The 11,665-nt window shown below is 41.4% G+C and overlaps 1 protein-coding gene across 1 annotated transcript in view; it reads left to right on the plus strand.

The window, feature by feature from the left end:
• LOC139472969 (anaphase-promoting complex subunit 5-like) overlaps positions 1–11,039 on the plus strand; it is a 130,070-nt gene extending 119,031 nt beyond the window's left edge. The window contains exons 11-18 of the mRNA XM_071255457.1: positions 379–446; positions 1,483–1,596; positions 2,164–2,287; positions 3,619–3,815; positions 8,009–8,125; positions 9,382–9,529; positions 9,682–9,844; positions 10,269–11,039. Of these exons, the coding sequence (XP_071111558.1) occupies positions 379–446; positions 1,483–1,596; positions 2,164–2,287; positions 3,619–3,815; positions 8,009–8,125; positions 9,382–9,529; positions 9,682–9,844; positions 10,269–10,483 (1,146 nt within the window). The 3' untranslated portion in view covers positions 10,484–11,039. The remainder of the gene's footprint in view (positions 1–378; positions 447–1,482; positions 1,597–2,163; positions 2,288–3,618; positions 3,816–8,008; positions 8,126–9,381; positions 9,530–9,681; positions 9,845–10,268) is intronic.
• The last annotated feature ends 626 nt before the right edge of the window (positions 11,040–11,665 follow it).

The following is an 11,665-nucleotide window of genomic DNA, read 5'->3' on the forward strand; positions in this document are numbered from 1 at the left end:
CCTGTTACTTAGATGCATGGCACAAATTGAGACATTTCGCTGTGAAGTATCCTCAGCAACCTACGCTGGATGAGGTGGTCAGGTGTGGTTCGATTGTGTGTCATCGTACCCTGATAGCATGGATCGTTGCTCACAATATTGATCACTGGATTGTCTGGTATCTGGTATTTTCAGGCTGCCATCATATAGCTGGAATATTGCTGAGTGTGGCGTTAAACAACAAAGAAACAAACCAATCACTGATCACACTCTGTGGAGGGGTACCCGGTGGGATGTGGATCAAGATTTACAAGAACAAGCCATTTGTCATGGAGGGTTCTGTGCCTGTGTACACCTGTAACTTTGGACACATTTATAAATCCCTGTTCTTATTTTCAGTACTTGATGTCTCTCGGAGTCCAGGCGCTGGCCAAACACAATGCATTCGCCAATGCAAAACCTGCAAGGTAAGGCAATCCCACTAATGCATTGGAACTGCTTGGTAATATTACCTCAATAAACTATTAGGCAGCTGTACAGCTTGTTGTGGCTAACTCATCATGGCGGTACCAAGGAATGGGTCACCAACACACAGTTTAGAGAGCACTTTTGGGGCAAGTTGATGGTCAGACAACAAGACTATATCCTCAGACTAAATATATGTGTAACTTCTCTATGTGACTCTATCTTTGCTATAAGGATCCTCTTGCAGGCTCGATTTAAGGAACTTGATTTAACTTGCACCAGGTGTATGTTGAAATGAAAACATAGTTGCACCAGACAAAGACAGGTTGCACCCTGGTCCCATAGATTTTTCAAAGTTGAAACATACATCTATCTGATTCCTGCGTCACATTAGTTAATGGTGTATTGCTGTAAAACGTAATATCAACATGTACACCTAATCTTGAAGTACAAGCAGTTTGAAGATGCCAAGCTCACAAAATCATGAGATTTTTCTGAGGTTACTGATGCATTGTGGGAAATAAACCTTCGAGGTATTGTGTTTGTTCAAAGATGTGTTGCATGGACAAGCAAGGGTTAGGAAACACAAATTTTGATTTTTTTTTTGCCATGCGCTTGGTGCATGTTGACATAAATAATAGGTTGCATTTTTCAATAATAGGTATAGCTAAATAAAGCCCTGTTGTTGTCCTTAGGAAAAGAATGGACAGACGAGGATGGAAACTGCCATGCGTGACTTCATGATAAGTCAGTTTGATCTGAATGTATCTGTGAGTTCATGTTTAGATCTTCAGCAACCTATGCTTGTTGTAAGAGGCGACTAACGGGATTGGGTGGTCAGGCTCACTGGCTTGGTTGATGCATGTCATCGTATCCCATTGCCATATCCCATAGATCAATGCTCATGATATCAAACACTGGATTGGCTGGTCCAGACTCAATTATTTACAGACCGCCATCATATAGCTGGAATATTGCTGAGTGTGGCGTTAAACAACAAACAAACAAACAAAAATGATGTTGTGTGTCTGTTTGCAGTATTTTTGAGTACCTGCTGAAGAGTGACATCTTGAACTGCCAGCACTCGGTGGCGGGACTCATGTGTGTCAGCTACGCCCAGAAGGCTGCTCTCTGGCACATGTACGGCAAGAGGTGAGACCCTTCACTCATACCTACCTTTGTGTGATTACCAATCATTTACAAAACAGCGTCGGCCCAAAGAGCGGAAGGTTGGTGGTTCGATCCACGACCGCATCATACCAAAAGACGTGAAATGACTTTTCCCATGATTATTGGATAATTTTTTAACTAATCCTGCATTACTCCTTAAGGAATTTACAGCTGATTTTGACAGAAAGATGAAGCTGTGTGAGGTCCAGCAGGAGAAGCTGTAAAAAAGCTGGATACTTTATTCTACAGGACTTGTAAGCCTGGTGAAGATATGGACGTCATCACTTCCATGATCTTGTGGGCACTTTGTAATGGGATTAGCCACACAACTAGTTGGAACAACTTCTTCAGCTGGACCTCAGACAGCTTTGTCTTTCTGTAAAAAAATGCAGTAATGCAGGTTAAGTATGCAAATGTAAAACATATTTTGATTTTAGTTATTTTGTAGGGATGTCCCTGTTAGGAGGGTATTTTAGGATGACGTTTTTTCCTACTGGTGGCTTCTCTCTGTGTGATGATGTAGGTGTGAAACTTCACGTTGTGTTTCAGGGAAAGCTCATCAATGTGTAGCCAGCTGGTGTTGAATCTGGACACGTCTGAGAGCGGAGTGTTCCACAACGGAGAGTCCCTGTGTATAGCACTGTGTAACCTGGCTCAACAGATGTCTGACAAGGTAGTAACGCCAGCTTGGCTTGATGGAACTGTATGACTTAGGATTCAGGACACGAGAGAACTCTTTGTTATCAAATTTATTGACTCACACGTACAGAATGAGCGCATTCAGACAAACAGACAGTCGAGAAAATGGGTAAGGGAGATAACTGGGATCAGACTCGGTGACTTGGTGGCTTGGTTAGTTTTTTTGTGTGGAATTGTTTCTTTGTTGTTTAAATCCGCACTCAGCAGTATTCCATCTCTATGACCGCGGTCTGTAAATAATCGAATCTGGACCAAACAATCCAGTGATTGACATCATGAGCATCAATTTACGCAATTGGGATACAATGACATGCATCAACCAAGTCAGCAAATCTGACAACCCGATCCCGTTAGTCGCCTCTTACGACTAACATAGTCGCCTTTTTTGGCAAGCATGGGCTGCTGAAGACCTAGCTATTCTCTATCCAGATCTGTGTGTCAGTGTATCCCAATGGCTGTATTATTTATTGGGCATGATCATACGTAAGACAACAACATGGTGAGTCAAGCATGAACCTGTTTCTCTGCCGCTTCAGCTTACAGCTAATGTTGATTGGTTTCGATTTGATTTGGTTTTAATTTGAAGCAGCCACATGCAACACGCACAAATGTGTATCTGTTCTAGGGCCTGTACACTGCTGCTCTAGACGTGGTGGGTAACGCCAAGCAGCGCTTCCCGAGCCACACGAACACGCACACATGGATGTCTGTATCTGTTCTAGGGCCTGTACACTGCTGCTCTAGACGTGGTGGGTAACGCCAAGCCGCGCTTCCCGAGCCACACGAACATGCACACATGGATGTCTGTATCTGTTCTAGGGCCTGTACACTGCTGCTCTAGACGTGGTGGGTAACACCAAGCCGCGCTTCACAAGCCACACGAACACGCACACATGGATGTCTGTATCTGTTCTAGGGCCTGTACACTGCTGCTCTAGATGTGGTGGGTAACGCCAAGCAGCGCTTCCCGAGCCACACGAACACGCACACATGGATGTCTGTATCTGTTCTAGGGCCTGTACACTGCTGCTCTAGACGTGGTGGGTAACGCCAAGCCGCGCTTCCCGAGCCACACGAACACGCACACATGGATGTCTGTATCTTTTCTAGGGCCTGTACACTGCTGCTCTAGACGTGGTGGGTAACGCCAAGCAGCGCTTCCCGAGCCACACGAACACGCACACATTGATGTCTGTATCTGTTCTAGGGCCTGTACACTGCTGCTCTAGACGTGGTGGGTAATGCCAAGCAGCGCTTCCCGAGCCACACGCAACACGCACACATGGATGTCTGTATCTGTTCTAGGGCCTGTACACTGCTGCTCTAGACGTGGTGGGTAACGCCAAGCAGCGCTTCCCGAGCCACACGCAACACGCACACCTGTGGATGGCCTGTGAGCAGATGATACTGTTTGATCGAGCTGTCCTCAACCATCGTCACAAGGCGGCAGAACAAGCAGTGTTGAACTTACGAGCTGTCAACCAGAATGAAGCCAATCTTAGGTAGGTTGTGCAGCATGGTTGGTCCCAAGTGCTGCTTGCTGATAGAGCCGTCTTCATTCCACTTTTAGAGATGCCAAACTTTACCACAATCAGGATATTTTGAATCAAATTCCACCAATAGGATTAACTGAAATATATTAAGAATTTGGTGAAAACACCTATGCAAGGTGATTGCATAACCAAGGCACAGGCTTGAAAATGCCTTAAATTTGTTTGTCTGGTCTTGAAAGAGGCCTTAAATTCGAATCTGCCTTTAAATTGGCCACCATTGTAAATTGGCTTGAAAAAAATATATTACAGTTCTTTTCCTCTAATGATGTGGGATGATATCATGTACCAAATATTAGTCTGTACCATGATAAATAAATAAAATTGAATGTAGTGCCTTCAAAAATTAACTGTTAAAAACTCCCAATTATGTCAATTTGTATATGGTCTAGTAATTTAGGGGTCAAATGATACATCGTTGTACCAGTGCATCATGAGTCTTCATGTGACAATACAATACACGATGCTTTTTTTCTGTATTGATACAAGACGATACACTTGCTGACATAAATTACTTACTACTCATTGAATGACCCCTGGCATTATTGTCAGTCAAATATTGCAAAATGTTTTGTGATTAGCGTTTCAAGTTCACTATGAAAGATAGCCGCAACGAACATGTGTCTACAGCAAGCATTTCTTTTTCAACCTGCTCTGAAATATTTATTCTCAAGAAGTTTTTACGTAAATATACCTATCGCTATACGTATCGTATTGTGACCTATGTATCATGATATGTATCATATTGTGACTTTGCTGTATCATTTCACCCTTATCTAGTATGGTCAGAAACCACAGTTACATCCCTTCGAGTGATTAGCCTTCATTTGTTGTGTGCACCTGAATATTGTGATGATCACCTATATGTTATGTCTGGCTTTACCAGCTTAAAGCCCCATCTGCGGTAGTAACTACCGCACTCTAGTGGGCGGAGCTTATACAAGTGATCTGACAGGTCAATATGACGTCATCATAAACACATAGATTTCATTGGTTAATGCGTAAACGGGTGACGTCATGTAAACACCCACCCACGTGGGCCGTTTGACAACAAGGACGTAAGTTTTAATGGTAATATAAATATCTAACAAACGATTCCAAGACTTTTCAACAAACGCGTTCATCTTTGGTTTCAAAACTTACCTGCCATGTCGTATTCACATCTTCATAAAATGATACCGTGTGAATGTCCACGATTTATCCAACACACAAATTATAGTTCTAGATTTCTAGACTAGAACGAAATATGTTTGTCGTAATGCATATGAGCAGTGTAAATGAACAAGAAACATAATATGTGTTGGGGCACCAATCGTTATCCTGTGGTGTACGGTATATCTGCAGTTTATAAATAGCATTTCTCACAATATATACGGCAATCGGTGATTTCAACAATGTTTTTCTTCGTTGTGTTCGTCTTGCCTCATCTGGATGACAACGATCGTGTAAAAAAACCTGGTCAAAAATATTTTCAATTGATCAAAGTAGTTTCTTGTCGTTTTTTCATTGCCCAGTAGCAATGTATTTTGACAAAGTCTCACTTGTCCGATGAAGCTCCTCATGCCGAAGTAACTCGATCCGTGAAACTTGGCGGGTCCGAGTGACCCAGATCCCTTTTGATTGGCATGCCAAGTGTCATTTGCATAAGGCCATCTATATTGTCTGTATGTGTTTCTCCCCTCAAGCCTCAACTAATCAGAGAGCGGGCGGACGAAATAAAATATATGACTTATCAAAAAATGCCTTTTCATAATTGTGTAAGTAATGTTATGACATTTAAAAAAAAACACTTGATACTAGAATCAAGTCTATGAATTAATTTATGATGTAGATCGATTCGCTTTGCTTCGGAAACGAATTTTTAATAAACAACGGAACAAAGATAAAGTTGACCTGGTTTTATGACGGTGCAGTTGTAGATGTAGAAGTATTTCTTTTATTAGATCGGTGGGCAATTTTCCACTGCCGCAGCAAAATTGAGACACGAAGACATTATATTATTTCACGTCGGAATGGAGATAAAAATATTCAAATACGGACAGCCTCACAGACTTCGAAACGATGTTCAGATAAATATTTGTTCACATTAGTTCTGTCATGTGCGTGAAAATGGGTTTCATCATTACTTTCATCAAGCTTACATTCAGGTCGCTTGCTACTTTGGCAGTCGTGTTTTGTCTCGAAGCTCAAAGCAACAATGTTTCTCTCAGATACATTTTTCTCTCCATCCATTACGAGCATCTGTCATAATGTCAGTGCCTCAACAAATCTTCCTGGGCAGTTGAATTCAACAATGTAATACACACGACCTCATTCATGGCGTCATCGCAAAGATTTCTTCCACCATGTGATCAGGGTTACGACCTTGGGATAAATTAATAAATTATTTTGCATTTTTTTCGTGAATATAATAATTAAAAAATATCCCGTAGATGGTACTTTTTCATTGCACTGGGTATTTCTTATATTACTTTCTAAAACTTTTTATTTTCGCATTTCTGACCACGCGATCTCCTAGCAACCACGCCCCATGAGCGCATCGAGTTGCTGCTTACAACTGTGAAGATCTTTGCAATTTCGCTTGTCTTCAATATGAGCAACAGAAGATTTTCATGTGAAGCCTACTTTGACGAAGAATTGTTCGAGATAATCAGGGAGCCTTATGTCATTTCGATTATGACATTGGTGACTTTATCGTGGAGAAAGTTCCAGTTCAAGATGACATCATTCCGATTCACAACTCGAATCGACAAGATGGCGCCTCTCTTCCCGCCCTTGTAAGGGCAACAGAAACTTTGATAAATTCAGTGACGATTCTTGGGATTAGTGAATCAGTGTCACAGCTAGATTTCATTGTGGAACCAGATGAAGCCGAATATGTATGTTCGCACTTCTTTTGTCAACCATGCGTGACACGGCACAGGCAATCGCAGTTAAGGAATAGTGCGGCCAGCATGTTGCAGAAATTCGTCGATTCGAGCACATTGCTTCTGGACGAAGTGTTTGGAGAGATCGTAGATACTTGGACTTGAAGAAACGGAATTAAACGTTGCAGCAGATCAGAGACCATATAATATTATATGGTCTCTGAGCAGATGAAGGATTGGTGTGGACAAAACGGGAAAGGGATCCCAGATTGTATTTTAAAACTTGTGCGCTAAGTGTATCCAAATACCCCGAACAAAAATACATGGGACAAGTGTGGATCTAATGATCAAACTCAGTTTTGTGTGTGAAAATTCTGTGAAAGTGAAGGAAGTTCATAATTAAAGTTGTCTTGGAATATGTGTATTGGAGTTTTCGTTTATCGTAAGTACAATATTATCTGGATACGCCTTCTATAGGTCAAATCATCAAATATATTTCGTTACTTATTTACCAGTTGCTTATGTGCATTGTTATTTTGATACACGTGACATATTCATCTATTGTAGTCAAGTTGAGGAATATTGGCGTAACTTCTGGTGCTTCAAGTTAGGCCCCTTCCTAAACACTAGTTGAAATATCTGTAATAATTTACGTTTTATGAATATAAACTGATTATTGTGTGGCACAAATCTAACTGTTGAATGCAAATGACCAAAACTAAACAAGTATCTGTAATTTTCGGATAGAACTGAAAGAATCGCGTCGTCAATTTCGTATTTAAGTATCGTTACTGTTACATTAACCGAAACTGATGTTCTGCCGTAAAAATATACAACACAATACACTTTGACCACAAATGCATTAAATGTGTCACATGTACACATGACCATGTGCTTTGCTATTTATAGCGCTAACGTAATTAAGCTCCGCCCACTGTGATTGATGCAGACGCCAAACACGATCGATTCGATTTTTTATGATAAAACTACAGAAGATGTATTGACTTATATATAGATATGGAGCCATTTATTGTATCCATGGTTTGTCATTCAAGTTGATACGAAGTTTGACGGTCAAAGGTGATCTGGTTCCCGTATGGTTTTCAAAAAACCTCTCCCGACACTCGGTTGTGTTTACATTGTCAGTCATTGTTCGAAACTGAAACACCGCCACCTTGCGGGCTATTTATAGTCAGGGTGGGGCTTTAAGAGCTGTGTGATTCATGTGGGATCAATGGCATGTTAGTGATTTTAAAAAAAAAATGTGTTTTTCCCCAGGAATGCAATCTTGTTGAAAGAGCAAGGGGAGGTAACTGCAGCCTTCACTCAGCTCCACACACTGTTGGCGTCCAAGGCAGATCAGTGTGAAGAGCCTACACCTGACTTCCCTTGCAGGTCAGTGCAAAACAATGTTGTTATTGATCCTACGAAAGAGTTAAAGTATTCTGCAGCTATTTCTGAAGGAATTATCAACATGGGCTGATTGTGATCAAGGCTCAATGACGTGTGCGCAATGTATTTTTCTGAAGCTGCCTTGAACAATCTTTCAGAACTATCATGGCAGTTTTTTGTCATGAAAAAAAGATTGAAAAAGTGTTTACATGACAAATAATTATTTTACAAGTACACTTTTTTTAGGTTTTTCTTTGACGAAATAATTCAACGCTAACGAGGAGCCAATGCACAAACACAACCAACTACACCCGTTCTAAAATGAAACAGGCGGTTCCATATGCTGTTCGAGATGTCGTTTGTGAAAACTTGTCGCACGTGGTGAATGAATCATAATGGAATTTAAAAGCGGCGTAAAACCATACTCACTCACTCATTCCTTCACTCACTCATAATGGAATTGGGGGCGGTCAGGTAGCCTAGTGGTAAAAGCGTTCGCTCATCATTCCGAAGACCCGGGTTCGATTCCCGACATGGGTACAATGTGTGAAGCCCATTTCTGGTGTCCCCAGCCGTGATATTGCTGGAATATTGCTAAAAGCGGCGTAAAAGAATACTCACTCAGCTGTTTTGCAGTTCAAACAAAAGAGTGACGCCTCAAGAATTATTTACTTGGGTAGGAATCTACAGTTGGATGCATGTTGCTGACTTTGTTGATGCATGTCATCTAACCTAATTGCATGGGTCGATGCTCATGATGTCAATCACTGCATTGTCTGGTCCAGACTTGATTATTTACAGATTACTGTCATACAGCTGGAATATTGCTGAGTGCAGCATTAAAACAACAAACAAACAAAGCATGTTGTAAAGGGTTACCACTTTGGAGAAACTAACGTTGATGGATCTGGCTAAATAGTCCATGGTTCCGGAAGGAAAATTTGGCAAATTGGTAATACCTTTTACGTAAGTTTGACATGATCTTGTCCTCCACAAGGCATCAAAATCCCAATAGTTGAAAATAGAATTCTTTTGCAGCTGGGTCACCTGATGTCAAAAACTGTTTGTTTCAAGGTCATCGAACTGGATCCTTCTTGTGAGCGATATTGTGCAGAATCTTGTCAATAACACATCTTGAATTTGTCTTCACCAATTACTTTGCAACAGATTCCAATGCTGAAAAAAATTGTCCACTGGCAGGTGTGAAAATCTGACATAATCCTGACATGCACATGGAGAATACTGATGTATTGTTTCAGAGTTCTGTTGGCCCTCTCCGACCTGTACATCCAGACAGGAAATCACACCACGGCCTTGACTCATGTCACAGACTGCATCACTCGGGCCAAACAGCATCATCTGCAGTACCTGGTTGCTATAGCAACAGTACACCTTTCATTTATACAGGTAACAATGGCCAAATCATTCTATGTTAGTATATTTTTTTAACATTTGAAAAGTCTACATCTTGTTGCAGCCAGTAAATTTTTAGTGAATGAAATATATATTTGGTGTTTGTCGAGGAATCTTACATTCTTTTCCTGACCTTGACCTTGCAGTTCCACATGAAACTTCCGAAGCAGGCGCTGAGCCTCTTGGAGGTCAACCTGCTGACCGTGCTGACCAATGGCAGCTGTCTGGACCAGGCCAAGACGCTGTATGTCTACGCCAAGTGCCGGGTTGCAGCTGCAGCAAAGGATGGGGAGGGGCCGCGGAAGGCAGGTGAGTCGCTGTGGTGACTCCTACTTACCTGTCAACACTCACGCATTTAATGAGAGATACAACACGTTTTCATCCCAGATCACTCTCATCATTACAGGAAAGCAGAAAATTTCATGCATTTATTAAGATTTTTGTGTGTTTCATCCAGGTACATCACAACAAAATAGTATGGGAACCTATTTGTTAGTAAGTTGAACAATGAAAAGGACCAGAATCTGAATTAATGTATGAAATATATAATTATTTTTAGCTGGATAGCTTTCCTGCCTTCATTATCCCCTCCCCCTAGGTCCCAGCGAGGTAATACTGATTTGAACTATTGTTATCCAGCTTAAATGGCTTAACATGGTAGGAGAGGACACATATATTTATGTGGGCATTTTGTCCTGGAATCAAATGGAATTCGCCTGTGCCTGTGTTGCAGCGCTGCTGTCTGGCGTGGACCTGATGAACAAGGTGGTGGCCCTGTACCAGGGCATGGAGGCCCAGCACCGCGTGAAGGATGCCCTGTACTACCAGGCAAGGCTGTACAATGACCTGGGATACCACTCCGAGAGGAACAAGTGTGCTCATCGTTTCCGACAGCTGGACCAACAATTCCCAACACTGTCACAGATCACAGTGCTCGGGCTGGGATAGGCTGTTCCCTCACAGCAACTTGTTCCAGGCATATTTTCATGTATAGATATAGAGTCATGTGTGACACGAGGGAGAGGTACAGGAATCTGTGAGCTGAACACCACGAGACTAAAGCCAGATCAGATGGTAGATTCTTCACTATTATGATGAGGTCATGCTATTGCAGTTGATTCTCAGTCAGGAATTCACTGACCTTTCTGAACAAGTTAAACTGACACAACTATTGGTCACTAGGAAAAAGAAGAAACAATTAAATGGTTTAAGTCTGAGAAATAACTCAAATATGTTGATAATGGTGATAAACTGTTTGATTTCTGATATGTACAGTACAAGAAGTACTAGACTCTTTCATGTTAACTTTCCTGAATATCATTCAGTTGGGGTTCTCATCCCTTCAAAGATGTCTCCCAGTAGGTTCAGTGTTGTTATGACCGATGGAGATCCAGGTAAGTATAGGTCTTCAGCAACCCATGCTTGTCGTAAAAGGCGACTATGCTTGTGGAAAGGGGCTACTGTTGGGATCGGGCAGTCAGACTTGCTCACTTGGTTGATGCATCGATGCAATAATAAACAAACGGTTATGATGTGGTGACCAAGGAAGTAATCTGCCACACGGAGCCACTCACTGCTGTGAAGACATGACAACGAAGTATGAAGTAGAAGAGTCATTTGTTAGACGTATACTTTTATTCCTCTCTCTCCTGTTTCACAATGACATATACAATGAGACAGCATGACTGAGATGTCCATCTCTACCAGATTAATGTGGCCATGCAGTGAGCTGATCTACAAGTAAAAAAAAAAAACAACTTTGGAAATATTTCAACTGTCAGAGGACAGAAGATCAAAGAGAAAATCAAAGAGCCTTCGAACTTTGTTTCATCCAAATTTCTCCATGTAGATAAGCTAGTTAAAAAATATTCATCCTCTGGTATGTTATATTTTATGTTTTATTTTTGCTCTTTGCAACTTTATGTTTGGGGCCACCAAGCCTGGATTTGGGTGCTGCAGGTCCACACAGGTGACGAAGATGGAAACATCCTGTCATGGCACTTGATTTACATGAAGATTTTTACAACAATGACAGACAGTATAATTTATGTACATAATAATTACAGCATTTACATGTCTGTGTACTTCTGTACAAAATGAATATCACAACACTCTCTGTGTAGATACATC

This window comes from Haliotis cracherodii, unplaced genomic scaffold (assembly GCF_022045235.1).
Source record: "Haliotis cracherodii isolate W230 unplaced genomic scaffold, xgHalCrac1.p SCAF_26, whole genome shotgun sequence".
Taxonomy (NCBI): Eukaryota; Metazoa; Mollusca; class Gastropoda; order Lepetellida; family Haliotidae; genus Haliotis; species Haliotis cracherodii.